Here is a 24,545-nt window from a genome sequence, read left to right on the forward strand (position 1 = left end):
TCTATTTACATGAAGTATTTTTGTTGAGCCATATTTTTTACTCAATTTTGTTATCCGACTTTTTAAAATAAAAACGATTAGTTTCCGATTTTATGGTGAATTGATTTATTGATAATCCCCGACTTGCTAACTATGTTACCAAGTGGGGTAGCCTAGCAAAACCCAAATAAAACATACTATATGTGCTTTAAAAAGTGAGACGAGTATATCATATAATAGTTTATTTTACCAATTTTAAAATAAAACATGGTTTTCCAATAAATTTCCCTAGTAGTTAATTTTAGCTTGATTTCCCATGTCTAATTTAAATAGGAAAATTACAAAATGAGACCATTTATCTTTGGTACAAAGTGGTCACATTAATCTTGACAATTGGATGTGAAATTGGGTGGCTGCAATTATTCAATTGACTAAGCTGAAACTTAAAAAATAAAAATATTCTTGAACTTTACGACACATCTAAGCTGTCAAATTTCACATCGGATGGCTTTAATTAATTGTGAACACTTTGTATCAAAGATAAATAGTCTTATTGTATGAAAGATAAATAGAATCCCATTTCAATACCCTAATTCCATTTCTTTTTTATTCTAGCATACATCGTCATTGTTTTTTTGTTGAGGTAGCGTCTATCTGTTTTTGGGTGGAAAGTCCCATTTTGAACTGGCTTATTTTTAGATCGATAAATTTAGGAAAACAAAAGATATAATAGTATTTATCCCAAAAACATATTTGGTAGGAGTCCTGCTTTCCTAATAGAGAGGAGGAGAAGTCCATATTTTTCTCACCAATATCATATTTCTATAGAAACTATAATTCAAGAAAATCATAAAAAGGTTTATTTAGAAACTTTACTTTGATTTCAAGAAAACCAACGTCCACTTCCCATCTCTTGAGTCCACAATAATTTATTTACCAAATTGTTACATCCATTTGCATTATAAATAGATCCAAATACCCCATATTTCTCTCGTCAAGATTTTTTCTTTTTGGCAAAATCTATTCGAGGAAATTCATAAAGAGGTTATATTTCCATAGAATATGTTCTTTTTATTTCGAAAAAACCAATGCGCTATTTTTATCTATTGAATCTAAAAAATAATTTGTTCAGCAAATTACATCCCTCTCATTTTTTTTTGGTAGGGTATTATATCCATGTGTTTTTTTTGGGTAGTGGGGAGGAATCGAACTTGAGATGTTATTACATCTCATTTCATCATAAATAGAAACATACACCTCATATTTATCTCTTCAAATAATTATTTTCTAACGAGAAAAATCATTAAAAAGGTTATATTTTTATAATTTACTTTGACTTCAACAAAACCAATGTGCAATATCCATCTGTTGAATATCTAATAAATTATTTACCAAGTATTTACAGTGCTTTTCATTATAGATAGATCCAAATACCCAATAGAAAATGATATATAGGATATTTCCATAATTCATGGGTATTTTAGTAACTTACCAAATTCTTCTTCAAAGGTATTTTTATCAATAGGATAAAAGTCAAGGGTATATTTAGTTCTTTCCTTGAAATAACCAGGTCTCTTGCCGCTTTCTCTTCCGCTAATAACAATCAGAGCTTTTAGGGTTTCCTTCGTCCTTTGGTTTTCGTACGCCGCCATATTTTTAGGGTTGGGGTTTCAAGTGTTGAAAACTACCTCATTAGTATTCGCCATTATCGAACCTTGGATTTCTTCTTAATATACAAAAAAGAGAACTTCGGATTCGTCTTCCCTCTAAAAGTTGAATTTTTTCTTCTTCTAGGGTTTCAGATCTAGAAACCCCAACTTTTTTTTGCAGGGGTTCTTGAAAGTTGGCGCCTTTTTGTATTTGGGTTTTTTTTATCTCAACTATTGCAGAAAAACCGAGGTTTATTTGGAGTTGAGGCATTGTAGGCGCTTCTATTGTATTGCAGGAAGCCCTGGTTTTACAGGCTGTGCCTTTGTTTCTTGGTGGTTGTTTTGCCTTTGATATAACTTAACTAATGAGATCTAGATCTTGAAATACTTTAGTACCTGACGTGAACACTCCTTCTCATCTATACTCTGATATATACTCTTCTATCAGCTGGGTTTTACCTCTTTCTCCCCTGTAAATATATATACTCCTCTATCAGCTGGGTTTTACCTCTTTCTCCCCTGTAAATCTATAGACCCTTCCCTCTTTCTCCCCTGTAAACACCATGGCAGTGAATACGAGGCCTTTTAAGAAGCCGAAGAGGAGAGTAATAGCCGATCTTGTGCCATTCCACGAGTTTCAGGCAACTGTTGCTGGGTTTTCAGGCGATTTTGATGGGCCTTTCAGATCAAATATCAAAGCTTTTATCTCCAAATTTTCTCAATCATCTCCTTTTTCTCCCTATATATACTTTATTACATGGCACATTATGTTTCGGGTATTCGATCAGTGTGGTGATGAAAAAGTTATTACTCTTAGCATTGTGGAAGAAGATGTGAGGCACTCGAAATATGTTTACTGTGACCACTGCAGGGTTGTGGGTATGTATTTATGTTCCTTTTTTTTTTTCTGTAATTTTTGTACTTTTTTTTTTTTTTTTTTGGAGTTTCCAGTAATTTTCCGGGGTCTTTGGTCCGCCCTACTGAATTTACTGTGAGATTATTGTGATTTCTGTTGTATGAATTAGTTTTCAGTTTGTTGAGTTTGTTTAACTTGTGTAGCATATTGTTCTTGGATGTATTTTTCACTTCCATATACGATGATTGTTGGTTCTCACTGGTAGTGTTATGTGAATATACATCCCTTCACCAAATGAGGATCTTTGGTTTTCCAGAGTTTACAAATTCAACAAAATTTACACTTTTTTAGGTTTTGCTTTTTTGGTATAAATGTGAACATCACTAGGACTCTGAAAATCATTACCTTGGCTTCTCTGGTCTTCTGTGTAATGTGTAAATTAGTGATGTTGCTGGGACCATGAAAAGCATATCTTCTCTTCTCCTTCGGAAAATCCCGTCCCCTCCCGAATGGGACGCCATGGGGACCATGAAAGTTATTAGGCTTCCATGATAGTAAAAGTGTTACTCAAAAGAGGCTTCTGAACCGTGGAAGATTTCAGTCATCCACCGCATTGAAACAGACTCTCCTCCTTAATCTCTTCCACTAGTGGTGCCTCCCCACTTGCAAATTGTTCATCTGGCTAGAAAAGCTAGGCCCGTGAAAACAAGCCATGTAGAGAATACACTCTTTTAGGAAATGTGTCAGATGATCAACGGTTCATTCACAGTGGTGGTACTTAAGAAACGCTGAATAATTGTTAGAGAACGTATAGGATGCTCAATGAATGTGAAGATTGATATCTTTACCCTTGGCCTCCTTCAGCACGTAGTTTGAAGCCGAGTTTTAGTTGAAATTGTTCCTAGAAAGATATTTCGGTGTTTACTGTAACTCACATTATAATGCGACTTGCCCTATGTGTATGTTCCAGTTTTCCAAAACTTGGCAGAGTTGAACTCTGCTGACTTACTCAGCCTTGCACTTTGTCAAGGCAAGTTCTGGTGGCAAACTTGGGTTCATTAAAATGTCTATTTTTTTTTTATTAAGTCGGTAATAGATGATGTAAATGTTTGTATATAATTTTTGTGATGATTTTTGAAGCTTTTCTTATTATGTGCTATATTTTTCTGCTTTCTCTTTTTTTTATGTTTTTTAATTTTTTTCAAGCCTTAAATCAATAGTTTCTGAATTATTTCAAAATTTTCCATATTCCATCTTCTATGTACTTTTTCTATTTTTTATAGACCTTTAAAGCTTTTTATGACTTCTTTAGCTTTTTACTTTCTTAACTTTTTTATTTTAAACAAAATTGTTATAAATCTTTTGCACTTTTGAGCCCTTCATCGGTTCATGCAGGACTCGGTCTAGAACATTTGGTATGTTCTCTTCTGTATATTACCATTTAATGAATATACAAACTTGGATGGTTATTTGTTTAGTTATTTATTCTTAGCTTTGCTTGAAGTGTATATGGCCATGCAGTTTTCATAATTTTATTACTGTTCAGGGAAAACAAATACCTAAGGGTAACTTCTTCTTACCCCTCCTCTTTTGTTTCTATTTAATGTTAATTTTTAGTTCATATGGCTGTTTCTTCAGGTTGGAGTGGCCATCCAGTTTGTGCAAAGCGCTACCATTTCATCATTCGGCTGGACGGTGAATCCAGTGGTGCATACCAAAAGGCATGCACTAGCTGTGGATCCCTCGTCCCTTCACTAGAATTAAGGTGAGGGCATGATCTGTGTGAGGTACTTGTTTTTCTCCATATGTAAAATGGAATCTTCTGTGGAAAAAGGAAAGGTGACATGAAAATTCTGTGAATACCAATTAAATTGTGCCAACTGTGAAGCAATTAATGCTATTATTGAAAGAAATGAAATATTCCATTGGGCTGTGCAGATTTCTTTTGTGTTCCTCTCTGAATCTTGTCAATGTGCAAGTTCTTTCTTCACTAGCAAAATGTTGATCTTGATATCTACTTTCTACCAACTCTCTCTCTCTATCCCTCCCTTTATTGAATGGAAAAGTGCATTCCTATCTGTTACCTCTAATGGATTCTAGAAAAATAATGCTGTTTTCATTTTCCAGGAGTTCACCTGAGCATAATATGGTTTTAAACTGCTGGCTATTTGTTCCAGAAATACTTGTGAATTATATTAAAGAGTTTTAAACTAGTGGGGAGAAGTGTGAAGAAATACATAAATACTAGCAATAGAAAGATCGCAAGGTCATATAAATACTTCCTAGTCATGTATGCTCCATTTCTCCATCACCAAGTTTGCCATGGCATCCAAAGGTTTAAAACCATATCTCACAAATTGGAGGGCTTTGATACCATATCTCACAAAATGGAGGGCTTTGATGCCTCCAATAATTATGCCTCCAATAATTATTCCAAGAGTCTGAGGGGCCTTTTGGTTTTTGGCAAAACAATTCCATAGACTCTGCTGTCACGAAAAATGTAGATAACTGCTTGTCACCTGCATTGCATGGTCAATGTTGTCCTAATTCCCTCGACAAATCTTTCATTGATTGATTTCTGCTATAGTATGAGGGATTTTGGCCGGGCTTTGATGCCTCTTATAATTATGCCTCCAATTAATTCTTCCTAAGAGTCTGAAGGGCCTTTTGGTGCTTTGGCGAAACAATCCCATAGACTCTGGTGTCAAGAAAAAATGAAGGTAACTGCTTGTCACCTGCATTGTATGGTCATAGTTGTCCTAATTCCCTTGTTAAATCATTCAGTGATCGATTTCTGCTGAATTATGAGGGGGTATGACACTAAAATCGAATAGTGCCAAAGTTGTCAGTAGAACCTGGAGCCCTATAGATCAATGCCTGTTTGCATAGTTCTAGCTCTGGTGAGTCAAAAGGAAATTTGGGAGTTTGGCACTAAAATCTAATAGTACCAAAGTTCTCAGTTGAACCTGGAGCCATATAGATCAATGCCTGTTTGCATGGTTCTAGCTCTGGTGAGTCAAAAGGAAATTTGGGAGTTTGAAGGGCATTTTGTACAGTGCACTACATGGAAGCATGCATCATTAACGCAGATAATATCCAAATTAGGTTGTGCTCCATCTTATGCACAATAAGATTAAATTGGGAAATAAAAGTTTGTAAGTAAATATATGTTTGTACTTGAATATTTGCTGTAAGTAGGTGCTACTGCCTCTTTGAGTTACGAAGACACACAAGATAAAAGAGAAAAAAATGGGGCACATCTGGGAAGCTAGTGTTAGGAACATTGCAAAACATGTGGATGATTTAGCATTAACCTAAGTTGATTAATTGAAAGCAGAGCAGTATTTCTCGCAGCAATACCACCCCCCTAGAAATATTTTGATAGAATGAAGGAAGAGCCCAGATGCTGCTAGTATAGTGGCAACACTTCAGGAGATTGGGTTTGGTTCAAATTGATCTATCTTTGAGGGAAGAACTGGTATTTGAAAGTTGCAGGAGTGCATGATGAAAAAAGAAAAAAAAAGTGATATTTGAAAGTTGCAGAAGTACATGATCAAAAAAAGGAAAAAAAAGAAAAGAAAAGAAAAGAAGAAAAAAGAAGTAAGAAGGAATTTGCAAAAGTACGGCTGAAATAGTGGGAAGTTGGAGGTGGTTTTTCTCTTGAAAGGAAAAGGATGAGTTAAAGTGGCTGGGCTTGGGCCATTAGAATATAGCTGGTATTTTCTTTCCTCCAGCAATGTCTCTGTCCTCTTCTACTAGCCTTGCATAGTGCAGCTCTCATCTCATTCTTTATTTCATTGTTTGGCACATATCTCTCTCTCTCTCTCTCGCTTTCTTGCCCTCCTCCCCCCCTCTGTTCTCTTTTCTCTCTTACGGTTCTCCCTTCAATCCCCGCACCTCTTCCTCCTTTTTGTATCTTTTTCATAATGGGAAAAGATATATCCCACAGCATCCAATGGCTGCAATGACAGATAGGGCCAGTGTAAGAGGACATCCTTGCCGATAAGATTGAGAAACTGAAATTGAAAATGATGGCAGCACAGTTCTATTAAATTAAGTAGAATGGCGGTTGTGAGCATTCATCTAGTTATATGAGATAATATATATATAGTTGTTCATTTATTTTGGAAAATATGCTTATACAATATTTTAAGCATTCATCTAGTTATATGAGATTTTATATGTATTTGTTCATTTATTTTGGAAAATATGCTTATACAATATTTTAAGTCTCTGATATAAGATTTTCCCACTTTATGATCCTCCTATTCTGAAGTAGGATGGGCTCATATTTCAACTCTGCAATTTTGAGATAATATATATATGAGATAACATATGTATTTGTTCATTTATTTTGGAAAATATGCTTATACAATATTTTAAGTCTCTGATAGATTTTACCCACTTTATGATCCTCCTATTATGAAGTAGGATGGGCTCATATTTCAACTCTGCAATTTTGACTGCCAAACACTTTCGATTATCTAATTTCGATTCTGCAAATTGAAGCGAATATGTTTTGTGTCTTTGATTTCAGTGGCAAGAAATGCATTACTTGTCTAGTTTTTCTTCTCATTTAAAGTAATTTTCACCAAAAATATAGATATTTCATGACCGTTAACTTCAGAACCCACTCTTGTGCTCTTTTGATAATTTTCTTCTCATTTTCTCTCAACATCTTCAATATTTTTGTCCTCGTGTTTAAATTTTTTGTTTTTGAATTTTATTTTGACTGCAAGAGTACTGTTCTCTACCCTTCTCTTTCTTCCTTCATGTTTTCAATGTCGAGCACTTATGCACAGTTCATTTTGTGGTGGTTTAAGGGTGGAATTTTGGGTTGCAATGCCTTTTTCCTAACAAAAAGTAGGACAGCTCTGTCAAGTTGCATTAGAGTTTTTGCCTCTTAGAAGACATGGAGTTTGAAGATAATCCTCTCCTTCTCTTTCTTGCAAATCTTCTCCACCCTTCCTCCGCACTGCTATCATTTCCATCTCACTGGCACTATGATTTCTGTCATTTACTTCTTTCTCTCCACTTTGTTTCTTCCATGTTAAATTTCAAATCAAACAAATTTCTTGTATTTTTTTGCTTTTCCAATTTTCATTCCCTTTGCTTGTCATTCAAGGGTTATGGTTGGCAGCTTCGTATTTTAGAACTATATTTGCATGCATGAATATAAATTTTTTTTATCATGGATCAGTGCAATATAAAAATAATTTAGAGCGACTGGTCTATGTCTTATTCCACCCCCCTGCTGTCCCATTCTCTCTACCTCTATTTTTCTATGATATATATTTCTCTGAGTATAACCCAGGTGCAAGTTCTGCAATTATGAGATGAATGAGGATGATATGGAAGATTGGGCATATCTCCAGTTACAGGACCCCACTCATCTTCTACATGGAGTTGTTCATTCCAATGGCTATGGCCACCTTCTCAGAGTAAATGGCCGGGAAGGCGGTTCCAAGTTCCTTTCCGGTTGCGAAATCATGGACTTCTGGGATCGCCTTTGCACCATCCTGAGAGTTAGGTAATGTTGGAGTATTTGTTTTTGCGGTTTAATTTGATTCTTTTTCTTTTTAGTGATTTTTAACTGGCAATTACACTCATGAGAATTATGAAATACATAAACATTTGGATCAATGGGAAATGCATGATGAGAAATTGTTCTGTTCACAATGTGTAGATTATGTGCAGTATACTTTCTCATATATAAAGTACAATTGCATACACTCTTTTCATACCTTGGACAAACTATAGTGTAGTCACACATTTAAAGATTTTCATATTCATATGGATGGTGTATTTGTCATACTCCTGGAATTACAGAGCAGTTCTTAAATGGTCTTTTCATGCCTTGGTCACGTCTCGGAATGAGTTTATGCAGTAGCGTATTTAGGAAGGCCATTGTTTTGATGCTTTTTTTTTGTTTGTGTGCGTGTGTGCTACATTTAGAACTTTAAGAGGTAAGGATTTTCGTAAGGGTTTGTATTGCATTGTGGAAGCTTTAAAACAGGCATCTTTTAATGGTTCAGATTGAACCATGCTCATCCAAGGGCCAATAATGAATTTTGTTTTTAATTTTTTATTTTAAAATGATATTATCTTGAAATTTTGGTTTTAGGTTCATTTTTGTATGTAAGATTGAATAAAATTAATAAAAGACCTTATATGAATAAAAAATATTGACCAAAATTAATTTAGAGGTATTTTGATCATTTTGTATGTAAATTATTTTTTGATCATTTTCATTTAGTTATATGCATAAAAATACACCTGCACTCCAAAATTCAGATAAGTATCTTATTTAAATAAAAAACAAAAAATAAAATACGTGACAAATTTTTTTGCCTTTGGATATGGCCGTATGAGATCTTAAGCGGGATACTTTTCCTTTTCATAATGGGAAGAAAAAGAGGCCATGTTCTTTAGATTTGCCAGTATTCTAAGTGGGGTGTAAACAGTGCCGCTTTGTTGTATAGGAGCTTTTCGGTATCATTTTTCAGTCCTTGGGTTTGTTTCATTTGGATGTTCTGCAACTTGTGTTTCATGAGTGCTTGAAATACCCAGCTTTCTTGTTGCGTCAGCAAAAAAACGACATAGGAGATACTTGTGATGTTTCTTTCATCGGAAAGACACTCTCATGTTTAGACGATTTCACTACCATCCGTTTCGCTTTCTTTTCGATGAGTCTGGTGCTCCAGGCAGTGTTCCACCCATTCTTTTTCTGTGTCCTTTTCTTGTGAAGTTTGATGTCATTTCCTTTTAGAGGTCATGGGCTGTGAACACATGGTCCCACCCTTTTCAGAATGGACACAGTAGTGATTGGTTCAAGCCTCAAACTCCAGGTTACTTGCCCCTTTAGAATTATCCATTTGAGAATCAATACAAGATCACAACCAAAGGGAAGAGAACTTGAATGGATACTTTGGTATAAGAATGAATGCATGGTAGACTCACATGCCATGCATGATATTTATATATGCCTGCTTTGTAAGGAGGCATTGAAATGCTATGGCCACCATGCATATAGACACATAAGCACACGATAGCGAGGTCTTGGGTGTATGGAAGTGAATGGTCCTCGTGCCCTTCGTTCATCATACCGGGATATGCATCTAAGAGAATGGATGGCTCAGATTTTGATTTTTTAAGCCATCCAGTTATGCCTTTACATGATTTTCTGTTTCAATCTCAACATCTTGAGTTTAATAGTAATTGGAGAGCTAAAATGCGTATATATTTGATCACCATGATCATAAGGTTTGTGGTTTTTGTCTTTTTGGTTTGCTGAAGTGATAAGAAAGGGGAAAATGGTAGAAAACAAGGGAGAAAGGGTTGGCGCTGTTGATTATACATATTCAAATCTAAAACAAACTATTCTTTGATTGTTAACAACGAAATAAATTTCCTTTATCATTTTCATCATTATGTAATCAGGCATCATGTTGAGTTGGCCATACCAGTTTATGCAGGTTGAAAGGAAAAAAAAAGGGTGGGGAGGGGGGTGTGGCTTTTAGGGGCGCTCTCTTGTTAGAGAGAGAGAGAGAGAGAGAGGGGGAAGAGAAGCTTGGGTCCTTACCCCCTTAGGTGGTTGTAGTGTTAATAGTAATTAGAGAGCTAAAATGCGTTTATATTTGATCACCATGATCATAAGGTTTGTGGTTTTTTTCTTTTTGGTTGCTGAAGTGATAAAGAAAGGGAAAAATGGTAGAAAACAAGAAAGAAAGGGTTGGCCCTGCCTGATTATTTATATTCAAATCTAAAATTATTCTTTGATTGTTAACAAAGAAAAAAATTTCCTCCATAATTTTCATCAATATGTAATCTGGCATCATGTTGATTTGGCGCATGTTGAAAGAGTGAGGGTGGTTTGGTATTTTAGGGGCGCTCTCTTGTTAGAGAGAGAGAATCCCATTTTTAGAGAGAGAAAAAAGAGGGGCAGGCCCAATTTTTTCTCACTCATTTATAACAGATCATCTTGTTTGAGACGCAGGGAGAGTAAGGGCAAAGGCAATTACAACCCAGCAAACCAATCAGAGGGAGAGAGCGCATCACAACTAACCGATTGGCTTGTTTTCTTATTGTTGTTTTTAAATTTAATTATTTCCCACAGGGCTTTTATTAGATATCACACTTTGTGAGGAAAGTAGTTTACGATGATACATGCCGTATGCAAGTATGCAAATCGCATTCTCAAGAAATGAATATCTGCGGGCCATCTGCATCATCATCAACCGAAAGTTCCAGATTACAGGACAAGTTCATGAAAATAACCGTGCATCATCAACCGAAGTTCCATATTAGAGGAAAAGTTCATGAAAACAACCGTTCATCATTATCAACCAAAGTTACAGATATACTGCATTCATGCATGCACTGCATACAATCCCACATGCTTGCTTACATTTGCTTAGGCAATACATTCACTGACCTCATGATGATATTAATAGCGACATGCCCATGCTCAACATCAGGTCATCACCGTCCAATAGGTTGGCTGATGATGGTAGGGAATTAATTCCCAAACATGTATGCTCTGATGCCGTCCAAATCATCAATGGGACAGTGATTACTGTGTCTCTGCTCTCGCTCTCATTTACTTCTCTCATATATAGCATGTCAATTTACTCTGTTAGTTTCTAGTAATTAGATTTAACTTCTACAGTTGTATAGGTATTGCATTCCGCATAAATAAGGTTTTGAAAATAACCAATGATTCCGGCAATAATTTTGCAGGAAAGTGAGTGTCTTGGATGTTTCAAAGAAGTACGGGCTTGAATACCGTCTCCTCCATGCCATGGCCATCGGCCGCCCCTGGTATGGCAACTGGGGCTATGAGTTTGGCTCAGGCAGCTTTGCCCTGACCGAAGCCTCTTATCAAGAGGCCATCGACCTCCTTTCTTCTCGTTCTCTTACGCCACAAATCCAAGCACTAGTAGTCTACTACCGTTTGATAACAGGTTTGGAGATCTCGACTGTGCATGACCTGATCAGATGCTTGATGCAGCTCTTGCACAGGGCCAGTGGGCCAGGGGAGATTAAGGGCTTAGAGAGGGGTGAAAAATTAGGTCTCACGGGGTGTGCAGACGAGGAAGTGGGGAGGGTTGTTGAGGATTTTTTTAGGGTTTTGGCGGTGGTTGGGAAGGAGCGGTGGATCTCATGGAAGAGCTTAAAGGGGGCAGTGGCTGGCCAAGGGAGGGATGTTCGAATGGTTGAGTTTGCAATGAGGCGAATGCTGTTGGAGGGTGTTGGAAGATTTGCGGTTCGCTGTGAAGCGGATGCACCCATGCCAGAGTTCAGGTTCCTCTCTCTATCTCTCTATGCCCTATAGGTTCATTATACTCTCAAAAAATTCCCAAATTATGGAAACAAAAGGAGAACAGAACCCTTCATATCCGTTCTCTTTTTGACAAACATGCTAATTACACATTCCAAACACCACCTCAGAACAGGACCCTTCATACCACATCTCTCACTCAATCTGTCTAATGCCATCACTTGTGCATGTGCAGGCTGGAAGTCGACCCGAGTTCCCGAGCGTCAACTCTCCCTCTGCCAAAAGACCAGCTTCTTAATGACCTCTGTCTCATCTACAGGTCTTTCCACCCTGAAACTATGCCTTCGACCGAACCCTACAAATCAGCGGCCATCAAAATACTCGACTGCAAGCATTTCATTAAAGACTACCAAGCCCAAGTCCCAAAACTTGCTCCCCTCTTGGCTCCCTCTAAAAATCAAGTAACCCTTTGGGTCCGGTGTCAAATAAACGATACCAAAACTTACCCTCTCCCGCCTCCTGAGTTAGTCAGCCTTCCACCCACTGGCACCGTTGCCGACCTCAAGCTGGAGGCTGCAAAGATCTTCCAAGAGGTTTATATCTTTTTCAAAAGGTTCCAGCCTGAGGACATTCTTGATTTATGGGGAGTTAAGGATGATACCCAAGTGAACCTCTTGGTGGGACCTAATGCCTCAGTCACTGTAATTGGTAGGGTGCTTGGTGGTGTTTCAGGGATTTCTCGGTTTCGGTTAGAGAAAGGAATAGATACTTGGGTGGTCGAGTGTTCTTGTGGAGCAAGAGATGATGACGGAGAAAGAATGTTGGCTTGCGATGGTTGTGGGGTTTGGCAGCACACAAGGTGTGTAGGATTAGAGGACTCCCAACCTGAACCTGACTGGTTCTTGTGCAAGAGATGTGACAACGGTGACAAATGGCAAAAAGCTAAAAAGCCCATGCAGAGTGAGAAAGGGCCCAGAAGACGAAAACCAGGTCGTTGTCGTGGGGCTGGAGGGATGAGAGTGAGGTTTGAGAGCCTACCAACCCCTAGTGTAAAGTAGGTTTTGACCCTTTTGGTTTTTTGGAATTGGCCCTTCTCTTTTGTAGGGTTATTTTCATTTTTTTTATTTATTTTGTCGGCAGATTGTAAATGTTTGGGGTTTTTGTAGCAGTGTTCACTGCAGAAATGTAAAAATGTTTATTTTATTGCTAGTGAGTTCCGCTTTTTCCTCGTGAATAGAAAAGTACTCCCTCTCTGAATGAAAATGATCTTAAGGTTTATTGCAAGGGTACTTTCTACAAAGGATGCTTTAAATTTACCAAAGATACACAACAGGAAATACATGGAAGATGGATGGTAACACTTACAATTTTCTCTAGTTGGTGGGGGATTCTTCAGCCAAGTCAGAACTCGAGACATCACTGTTTCCCTCATTTCTTGGATGAGACCGAAGAGTGTGAGGCATGTGTGACCTATGATCGGCACCGGCAAGGGCCAAGGCCTTATCCAGAGAGAGAGAATGCACAGCATCGCATAGATTTGAGTACTTGATAACCACCTCTTTGTAGAGTTTTAGGAGATCCTCAACATCTCCAACCCGAAGTTCCCCAACCTCGGCCTCCATGTATGGGTATGTTTCTGTATGCGGGAAGTTCCATGTCAGTAGTGTCTTACCATTATTTTGGTGAGAGATTAGCTCATTATCGAAGTCAACCACTATTTGGATAATAAGAAGCTTATAATCAGAAGTGTTAAGCATTGTTTTGCACAAAATGAGAGGACGGTTAAAAAATAAATAACAAAAGAGAGAGCGAATGCGAATGATTCATTAGAGACACTAAACAGAAGCACCCAAAAGAAAAGGAATCAAAGTGGAACTAACAGAGAACCATGTGCACTGGAGAAACTACTTCTCTATTGTCATAAAATAATACTAAATATATTCAGAACTATAAGGCCACATAGGTGGACTGCTAAACATGAATGATCTCAGCTTGGTTATTGCAACAGCTTAACCAATGAGTGAAAGATAACATGATTCTACAGATGCCTGTGTTTCCTTTATTTCTTGTGTCAACTTGCCTGCTGTATATGTGTGTTGTCATTACTGAAATAAAGAAAAGGATACAATGAGACCATTTATTTTTGGTATAAGGTGATCACAATTAATATTGACCATTGGATGTGGAATTAGATGGCTGCATTTATTCTATTGACCATGCTCAAACTTAAAAGAAATTTTCTCGAATTTTGTGACACCAGATTTCACATGGAATGGTTGTAAGTAATTGTGAACTTGTATCAAAGGTAAATGGTCTCATCGTATACAGTCAACTGAAATAATGAGCTAGGATCATAAAACAAACTGGTTTCAAACTCTCTCAAGTGTCTATGTGTGGTCATGTGTTGTGAGAGTTTCTCACAATAGCTACGGTGAAGAAAAAAGGAACTAGAATATGCAAACAAAGCATATTCAAAAAGCTGTTCTCTGTTGCTCGTATAAACATACAATAGCTGAAATAGTGAGCTGGAATGAGAAGCATGAAAATTGGTGATCCTTCTCTCTCTCTCTCTCTCTCTCTCACACACACACACACACACAAACTTAAACAGTGAGCTAGAATGCAAAGCATTGTCAATTCAAAGTCCTCTCTCTCACTCTCTCACTCTATCTAACACCCACACACATACACATACAACATATACAATTGTGGACATAGTGATTTGCAACTTTACCACCTATTTTGATTTCCTTGCCATGCCTTCTCGTGATGGGATTGGGTTCACCAGATGAACTTGCTGGTTCGGAGTCCACTGGCCTGAGATTCTCAGCAGATGCTAACTCAGCCTTGCGCATGTTCCTCTCGAACTCATTTTCATCCATTGAGAGAGACTTTGCATCTAACTCAAGAATAAATGACTCTACCGAAACCATGTTTGTAAAATAATATGCTGCTTCTGATATGAGCCGAGATTGTCGCCTGTACAGTTGTATGTATTTGAGGTTGGAATGGAACTGAGGAGGATTGGCCTGCATAAGAAAACCATCATGAACAAGCCATTTGTGCACCTTCATCAAATCTCTCTCTCTCTCTCTCTCTCTCTCTCTCTCTCTCTCTCTCCAGGAACAGAGAGCACGGTTAGGCCATAGGACATAATTTTGGTTACAGCTAGTCCTTGCATACCAAATATTCTGTTATAATCAAATCATTCAATATATATTTCTCCACAGCTATATGAATAGCAAGTCCAGTCTTGAATATCTGATGGCAATGTACATTAGTACAGATATCTTGTGTGTGTGTGTGTGTGTGTGAGAGAGAGAGAGAGAGAGAGAGAGAGTATTGCCATGTTTGCAAAGGAACTCCTTGCATGCCATGATTTCATTGTAAAGGTTTCATTAACGAGCACATATATTAGTGCCCACAAGAGCAAATTTACCTTTACTCCCTCAGGCAAATGAACCACTTAGGAGGATCTTCTTGCTCTAATTTTGGGAGCCTCTTTGAAATCACCATACGAGTATGTCAAAAATAAAAATATGTTTTTGAGTATATAAATACCTGGATCTGACAGTGAAAAATTTGAACAGTCTGCGTGCAATTCTAGGGCATGATTTTTTCATGCAAACCAAGCGGTTCATAATTTCGGCCGTCTTGTCTAGGATGGTCACTAGGATGAGTAGGTCTCATCCCCAAAATTCGGGGCCCTAAAAGTAGTAGTTAGGGTTTTGCCCAAGAGAGAAAATGCACATTTGCTCCCAAGGGAGCATGTGATTTTTCAGTTCATTAATCACCAATTTGTTCAATATATTTCATGGGTATTCAATAACATAAAAAGAAAATAAATAAATAAAAACATTTCATGCAATACACATAGCAAAAAGGATCCAAATCAAGGTCCAAATTCAAAGGCTAGGTGGCAATGAGTAATATCAGTAACGTCTTTTGCAGGTAGTGAACATCTTCTGCAGCATTATATACATAGAAATAAGAATGAAGATTAAGGTTTGAGTAAGGTATTATTACGGTTTTTTTTTGGGGGTTTGTGTGTGTGTGTGAAGAGAGAACATTTACAGCAGGAATGTACACATAGCAAGAAGGATCAAAATTAAGGTTCAGTTTTTTAATTTTATGTCGAAATATGCACATTACCAATGATACCTTGCCTTGATAGTGACATATATAAGAACTGGGAGGAAGTCATCAGCTCCAGCTGGTCTGCGGTCTGTTGACATTGAAACATTAAGCAGCAGATTATTGATGACTCGGCAACAATTCAAAATGCATAAGAGTTTCTCACGAGGGGCTTTGAAAGCATTTATTTTCTGCAACTCTTTCTCCGCAAGCTGGAAGCAAGAAAGAACATAAGCATAAAAGGACTCTTATTTATTCTCTCTCGACAAATATAAAAGTAATCACAAAATAATATCATAAGATGTATATATGCATGTGTGGTATGTGTGGCTCTATGTATGTTTGTACATAGAGTTGCATTTATGCAGATAAATGCATGTGTGCACATATAAATGTGTATGAGAAGATATAATTTGTGAATATATGCAGAGAGCATAATCATCAATGTGTATGTGTACCAAATAAATATTCATAAATTATTCAAATAAAAACATGTGCACGTTCCACATACTAATATGTATATGTGTGTTCGTGCGTGTGTGTTCCAATTTTGCCTATCCAATTCAAGTTCTTTTTGTTTTGAAATAATATATCGAAATATCAGTTTTGTAAAACCAATATTTTACAGGTCATGAGCATTGTTAGAAAATCCGGGCAATCTAACCACTAACCGCCCGGTGGCCGGTTCTGGTTTTGGGTGGTTTTGGTGATTGACTGGTATTTAAAATAAATAAATAAATAAAATGTATATAAATTCTCAAAAATAAGGAATTTGGTTTGTGATGCATTTTTTAATATTCTTTACATTATAGTAAAGATTAAAAATTGTTTTTGTCATTAATACTCACTTTAATTAAAAAATTGATTCGTTAAAAATCTATTTTTTTCATTAATTTTCAACATTTGAATGTGTTTTGTTTTAATCATTCTTTATATGTTTTTCATATTTTAGTAGTTTTTTTTTTGTTGGTAGCTTTTTTTTTTTTTTTAACACTTTTTTGACCGCCTAGGACTTGCCTGGTTAGAACGGTTGAATTGGCTAGTTTACTGGTTAGTCCGGTTAAACCGCTTCCGGGCCCATGTCAGTTAACCATTCCGGTTCGATTTTGCGAACATTGGTCATGACATATTAACGTCACAAACACTGATTTCTCAAGTATTATCATTATTATTATTATTATTATTATTATTATTATTATTATTATTATTATTATTATTATTATTGTAAAAAAAAGTAAAGATATTAGTGTACAAGATATGGTAAAAACACACACATATGCATGTTTTCTGCAGAGAGGCAAAATGAAAAAATCGGCTGAATCAACTTGGACTCGGCCAAGTAACTCAGCCTTGGTACCCTGCTGAGGTGCGTTTTGTACAAATTTGGGCATAAAAAAAAAAACTAAATCACTAATAAATTATGTATAAATATGTTTATATATAATCTTGATATTTTTGACATTGATTTATGAATTTTTTCTTATTATATGCTCTATTTTCCTATTTTTCTTTTTTGTATTTTTTTGAATTGTTTCCAGCTATAAATCAATTTTTTCCATATTATATTTTCAATATACTTTTTTCCAGCACAGATACAATAAATGGTGCACACCTACAAACAATAATTCTTCCTGATTTTGTTTTATTTTTAGCAGTTCTTTTGTACTTTATTTTGCAATTTGAAAGCCATTTTCAGGTTTTTGGGCTGGCACATGACTAAGATGAGTCCACTTGGACTAGGCCAAGTTACTCAGCTTGGACATTGGCCTAGACCCGAGCCTGGACGAGTTTTTGCACACTGATTAATATACATGACTCACAACAGTGAAGTGCTTAGATAAGAAGTTTTTATGGGTTTTTTGTTTGAATGTCCTAAAAATATGCACTCATATATAAATAAATATGCACTCATGTATCAATGAACACATGAATACACATACACCTACATTGACACACATATACGTGTGTACATGTGTGTATGCATGGATGCATGTGGGTATGTGAGTGTGTGTGTGTGTTGAACAAAGCAAACACACACACACATACACACACACACAGGCATCCGCACATTTAAGAACGATGCATGCCTATGTTCTTGACTAACACTAGGTTAATGCTTATGTATTTAATGAACAATGCAGTCCATTATAATTGCATCAAATGTGCTAAACATTGAATACCTGAGCAGACATATGTTTGCATGTATGCACAGACATATTCATATATAGGTAACCTAGAAAGCTATAAGACGCTGATAGCCTTTTATGTGTTACTTACTTACTTGGGTATAAACGCATAGAGTTATAGCATAGACATGAGGGGCACTTTAACAACAAAAGATAAAGTTTTAAGGAATTAATTGAAATATCATGGTTATTTTCTAGCACTTTAAAAAACAAAAATGAAATAGAAATGCAGAAGATTCAAGTTTGAGTCTGTGTGTGTGTATATATATATATATATATATATATATATATATATATATATATATATATATATATATATATATATATATATATATATATATATATATATATATATATATGTTTTTATTGAGATCGGTAAACCAAAGATACTCCCCCTCCAAGAACAGTATATGAAAATTTCGTCTCGTATGGCTCAAGCGAAAATACCCCAACAATGAACGAACATTGAGATTTTAAACTTTTTAGCCACTTGATTCAATCTTCCCTGAAGATAGGAAAATAGCTGTAGCCTCACTTGCCCTTTTTATTATTCTCCTCTCGCCTGGACTGAATTTCATCTGCTGGCTTTGTGACAGTCTAATCAAGCGAGGAAGACTAGTGAATCTAAAACTAACGTGTCTACGGCAGACTGTTATACATGTCAAAATTGATAGACCATTCATCATAATCCTTGAATTGAATTAGAATCCGTTAAATTTTCATTTATTATTATTATTATTATTATTATTCATACTTATTCATTTCATTGATTTCAAATATATATAAATATATATAAGTTCGGTAGTACTTAACAATCAGAAAAAACAAAGGCCAACTGCATTTACAACCAAGCTGATGGCTCTCAAAGTGTATCGATGATCGCAACCAGGGCTCAGAAGCCATGTCCAAGAGCTGCCTTAAGGTTTTCTTTCAAAACCAAGGCCAATAACCAATATGCTACTTCATAATGATAAATGGATTGTAATAAATATCGCAGCAAATAACAAATATCATCTTTCATGGAAGCACCAAGTATAGGATATTAAAGCTGACGTAACTTAGTTGTTGAAAAATGATCTGATCAGACTTTCATTACAAAAAAGCTTTTCAATAAGCTAAGGGACAAACTAACAAAACAGCTAATGAGCAAAATATTTAGTCTTTGATTGGGAGTGCTGCAATACGTGCTAATGCAAGAGTTGTGGCACCCCGTAATGTGCCATACAATCAGGATGGAGGGACGGGGGAACCCCTTTCCAAATAGAACACAGAACCAAACTTATTAGGGGCATCTTGCATTACTGCTCTAATGCAAATGGTTTATAGCAAAACATACAGGGTTGATCACTAACACAATGTCACCTCAATTGGGCTGGACGTCATTAACAGTCCTTCCCAAGATGAAGCATAAGTAATATGGAGCTTGGGATACAATTTTCATCTAACTTTTGAAGTCACATTTCTTAATCCATTTGACCCACACCCTAGTCCCCATGTTGTGGTTTCCATTCCCATCAATAACACCACCTCACTAACAATTTCAAAAAGCTAACTCCTAATCTACTTGAAAAAATGGGTAGGGGCCTCTGTCCTTCCCACTGAATTACCCAAAAAAAAACATAGTGATAGTAAGGAATTGGGTCCGGGATTAATTGGTTAGCAGTTGAAATTTGCATTGCCAGGTCCTGGGCTCAATTCCTACTGCTGACTTACCCACAAAAAAGAAGAAGAAGAAGAAGAAGAAGAAAACATAGTGATAATATATGATTGTGTCAATCTCCTGAAGCAAACCCAGCCCAAAAGTGCAAGCATTCTGAAACAAGTGCAAGTATACCATATCCAGTTGGTCTATTGTACAGTTCTAGTCCATTGGGGTATTCAACATCCAAAAGAATGAATGGTGATATGAATGCAACAGACTAGGACATGACCCTAAATGAGGGCCCCACTCACTGTCCATAAATTCATTGGACAGTGATGACCCCAATGAACTACGATTTTCCACAGTTCATTGCATTAGGGTATGATTTTCTTGAAACAATGGTCTCCAGATTAAAAATATTAGCCTATGGTGTCAAGAGTATAGTGTCAATTTGCTACACAAACTAGTAGAAAGCAGACTGTTACTTTCATAATTTGGTAAAATATTGTACATACCAGCCAGGAAGTTTCATTCTGAATTTCTCTGGATATATCCAAGTGTTCTGGTCTAACAAAGTTTTGCAGCAAGCATATCTTTTCTGATATTTCTTTGTCACGTTTAACATCGGCGAGAGATGATGCGAATGTTCGGCTGAACAACTTTGTCATAAGATACTTTTCCAAACCCTGCCAAGTTGAAACCTTTGTTTATATACATATTACCAAGATAAAACATATTTGAAGAATAGTGTATGTAGACTTCTAAGCCAGAGGTTCGTATCTCAATCACAAAAAGGTTCACTCATTTTTAGACCCTCATAACTTTTTCAATAGTCACATCGACTTGACGTTAATGTGTATCATACAAAGAAAACCATGACCTTAGCATATGCACACATGAAGTAACAACATAAGAGCTGCTTATTTCCCTTATCTAGGTGAAAAAAGAACAAGAAAGTATACCATAACCAATGCATATGGCATGCAGTGCACTCATTAACAATACATCCCCCACGAGAGAGCGGACAACCATAATGAGGTTTACTGACGTTCATCTCCACAACCCCTCATCAGAAATGGAGTTTGGATTCATTAGGTGAACCATTATCATAATTAAGGGTGTATGGTAGGCTTTCTCAAAAAGAAAATGGTGCTTTGAAAAATATAGTAAGTGCAAGATACACTTGAAGTTTGGTAGGACTTCAACATGAACCAAAAAAACTAACCAATTCCAAAATGCTCATTACCTCGATAGCACTATCAATTTCTTCCTCAGTGGCACCATACCATAAGGGATGATCCTTGATGGCTGCCTCCATGGTTAGGAGGAAATCTTGTAGCTTTTTGCCGTCTCTCTCAGCATCAGCAGCATGGAATGAGAATGACACAATGAAGCTGTAACAGAAATCTTATGGACTTTTAAGGGGATTGGCAAACACGATCAACTTAACTAGTAAACCATAGATAGTTCAAAAAGCTTACATATTTTCCCAATCAAAGTCTATAACACCACAAAAATAACAAGTTCACTATAGAAAAGGATAAAAACACCATTTAAATACACAAACAAAGAAAAATAGATCTTCAGAACTTTTCTAAGAACTTTGTGTATGACTGCAGAAAAAAATATGAAGAGAGGATATAGCCGAAGACCTCAAAGGGTAGAATACACAGATATACTAATCTAATTTTTCTTGTTTGTACCCATTAGAATCAGATTAAAAAATTAACAAACAAACAAGAAAGAACAATACCAGAACCACATAAAAGTATGATAAGGAAATACATATACAAACCGACAATATGATACCCATCATGATACAAGTTTCTCAAGCACCAGCATAATATGTCAGACCAATCCAGATACAAGTACATGATCACAGCCGAAGTGAACAAAAAATTAGGAAAAGAGAACAAGAAGAGGTAGAAATAAAGAGAGATTGTGAAGCACATAGGAAGAGAGAGAGAGAGAGAGAGAGAGAGAGAGAGAGCTTGAAACCTGCAATTTAAAAAAAAGCTCAAACCAAAAATAAATAAATGGAAAACATCAACTCAAAAAAAATAAAAATAAATAAATGAATAAATACAACTCAAAGCAAATTAAGTGAGAACCTGAATATAAAAAACTATAACATATTATATTCCGTCAAACCCTAGTATTCTAATAGAGTTGTTCACAAAAAGGAATTGGTAATATTGGAAACAAATAAGAAAAAGTCTCATTCGAATCAAATTCCAAACAAGCAAAAATCACAATCACGATTACCCATACAAAACTACAAAAAATAAAATAGAACTACGAAAATAAAATAGTGAGTACAATTATTCATATAACCCAAATAAAAGAAAGATTCAAACGACACAGAATTGCATTCACTCCTATTAAAATTTAAAAAGATACAAAAGAAACAAGAATGAAAATTGTTAATTCTTGATGGAAAAGGAAACCAGAGAGAAAAAAAACCCTAAATAAACTCATTATGCATCTATTCCCCTATTTTTCTCACGGAATTCAATAAGCAAACAACAAATAACATGATAATTCTTTCGCCAAAGAGAAATTAAACAGAACAAAACAAAACCAACCTTTTAATGGAGCGAACCAGGTCAACTGAAGCAGGGTGCTTCATTCGATCAAGAAAATCGTAGAAATTTGCAGGTGAAGAAGAATCCATGAAAAATAAATTCCCCAACAATAATTGTTATAGCAAATTTAAGAGAAAAAACAATAAAAACAGCAATAAAATGTTAAATAATCAATTATAAGAAGAAGAAGAAGATCTTATGTTGATGAATTTCCCCTTCCCCCTTAATATAAAGAAAAAAACCAGAGGGATTTTCCCGGAATTAAAATGTGGGCTTATGATTTTATTTTATTTTATTACATAGGTTTAAATAACGTGGACAGTTGTGGATTTGACCTCTTTATCTGAAATAATAACAAAAGTAACATTGAGATCACCCTGCGGATTGGTAATTTGGTAGGGAACATTAACAAACTTTTATGCGAATAGACTTTATGCTCCAGCGGGAGCATAATATCCAAGGATCAACCATGTGAGTATTTTTAGGACCTTAAAGTTTTGGGTGGGCCCTAAATGATAAAAAAAAAGCGCACTTCAAAAATTAACTGGAAGACGTTCTTTTGATGCTAAAAAATCCTCAAATCGATCGTCTCGACTTTAAGATGTATGGATATGAGAAAAAATGGATTTCAAGAATTGAAAATAGTGTATTTTTAATGCATTTTGTAGACCATCAATTTCAAGACTTCCAAGTGTTCATAATTATAGATGAAACAAACTTTTGGACGTGGTTAGCATGCAGTCAAGCCCGCACATGTAGAAATGCGGGCTTGGCAATAAATATATTTTTAAATATACTTTGATCCTAATTTTTAGAGAATATATAATCTCGAACATGGAGATCATAAATATGAATAAATAAATAGGTTTTGAAAACTAGAAATAATAATTACACTAAGAAATTATTTGGACCATTAGATGTAATTGTTTCTAGATGGACAACCTATTTGCATCTATCTTTAAGATGGTACCTTTGAACTGCCTGTTGCACAAATGTGGTTCAATCCGCATGAAACAATTGTTCCAAACTTTTAGGCCATCATAATGATTTTCAATACCGAATTAATACCTTTTGATACTATTTAAAGGTGCAGCTTACTTTGATTGTTTAGACCCTCAGTAACTTCATCAGTTGACCCACTTTAAAAAAAAAAAAAACCTTTATAGAACGTCTCAAAACTAAGGTACACCTCACAAATCTACATGAAAATATTGTCATGAGGGTGAAAAATCTTTTTTTGATGGATGAAAAATCTTATAATTGATCATCTTCGCTTCGAGATATTTGGATATGAAAAAAGAGAATTTAAAATCCTAAATGCATCTTATGAACATTACCTAGAGCGTCTATATTTTTTACTTTTGAGTGTTTATGTACCTGTTTGATATAAACCATTTTTGGAGCACTAAATTTCATTATAAGGAATTACAATAGATTTTTAAGCCATAAGCGTCTCTGGCACCCAACTGCATCTTTTACCAAGATTTAGAAGTGTCTTTAATTGTTTAAGCTAGACACCTTATACAAATCTCACTTAAAAAGAAAATTATAAATACTGATGTACCAAGATAGGATAAAGAGCTTGTTTAATTACATCTAAGAGCTTAAAATCTGAATTTATTATTTTAAAAATAATCTTACAGTGATCCTAAAATAGATCTGAAATTTCATAACTAAAAGAGTTCTCATTCTTTTTCTTGAGGGAGTAAATGTACAATTTGATCCTTTGAGAGTACAGCTCACACGCCCAGTGAGTTAGAAGCCCGAGAAAAAATTGTACTTTTTATTCATAAATGACACATTCCAATTATCGGGACCCGAAGCAATTTGGTAACCGAGGGATAGACCCGATCTTGTTCTCAATCCTGGTCCAAATCTTGGAATTGAACATTATTTGGGTTTGGGATTAGGTCCGTGTCCAAATCGGGATCCTGTAATATTTTTTGGGTCCCAATATATAAAATATTAGTAATTACCAATTCCCCCTGTTAAATTTCCATTACTATTACCAGTTTATCACTATTACTCTTGATAATCACTATCACTCTTCGTAGCCTTATAACTCATATTGGGTTATATTAGGGTTATCATTGTACACAAAATATTTTGGACACTTCTATATTCTTGTTTTGTATATGGTGTTTTTTTTAATAAGGGTATTTTTTGTCATTAGGAGGGGTGTGATGTCATCCACATGGATCATACTAATGGTACGCTCTATGCGGATGATGTCA

The 24,545-nt window shown here is 35.8% G+C and overlaps 2 protein-coding genes across 14 annotated transcripts; one reads left to right on the plus strand and one right to left on the minus strand.

The window, feature by feature from the left end:
* The first annotated feature begins 1,516 nt into the window (after positions 1-1,516).
* Positions 1,517-13,005, plus strand: LOC18427789 (RING/FYVE/PHD zinc finger superfamily protein). Of its 2 annotated transcripts, XM_006836835.4 has the most exons (5): positions 1,517-2,507; positions 4,123-4,249; positions 7,799-8,014; positions 11,224-11,787; positions 12,000-13,005. In XM_006836835.4, the coding sequence occupies exons 1-5, from the start codon at positions 2,192-2,194 to the stop codon at positions 12,820-12,822; spliced, it is 2,046 nt and encodes a 681-aa protein (XP_006836898.1). In that variant the 5' UTR covers positions 1,517-2,191; the 3' UTR covers positions 12,823-13,005. The 2 variants fall into 2 exon arrangements, with proteins under 2 accessions (XP_006836898.1, XP_020519048.1); XM_020663389.2 differs by lacking the exon at positions 7,799-8,014 and having other exon boundaries at positions 1,538-2,507.
* Positions 13,006-13,017: 12 nt separating this feature from the next.
* On the minus strand, positions 13,018-22,754 carry LOC18427791 (vacuolar protein sorting-associated protein 9A). Of its 12 annotated transcripts, none has more exons than XR_016043816.1 (7): positions 22,312-22,754; positions 20,973-21,120; positions 20,242-20,412; positions 16,065-16,110; positions 15,926-15,989; positions 14,499-14,793; positions 13,018-13,400 (listed from the first exon to the last, which is right to left on the minus strand). XR_016043816.1 is itself a non-coding variant. In XM_088851212.1 (7 exons), exons 1-7 carry the CDS (start codon positions 22,398-22,400, stop codon positions 13,138-13,140), a joined length of 1,068 nt encoding a protein of 355 aa, XP_088707338.1. In that variant the 5' UTR covers positions 22,401-22,752; the 3' UTR covers positions 13,018-13,137. The 12 variants fall into 12 exon arrangements, 4 of the variants coding, with proteins under 4 accessions (XP_088707338.1, XP_020519052.1, XP_020519051.1 ...); XR_016043814.1 differs by having other exon boundaries at positions 15,917-15,989; XR_016043817.1 differs by having other exon boundaries at positions 14,502-14,793; positions 22,312-22,752.
* Positions 22,755-24,545: the final 1,791 nt, after the last annotated feature.

The sequence above is a fragment of the Amborella trichopoda genome, chromosome 11, assembly GCF_054954075.1.
Source record: "Amborella trichopoda isolate Santa Cruz 75 chromosome 11, AtrichopodaSantaCruz75HAP2 v2.0, whole genome shotgun sequence".
NCBI classification, from domain to species: Eukaryota; Viridiplantae; Streptophyta; class Magnoliopsida; order Amborellales; family Amborellaceae; genus Amborella; species Amborella trichopoda.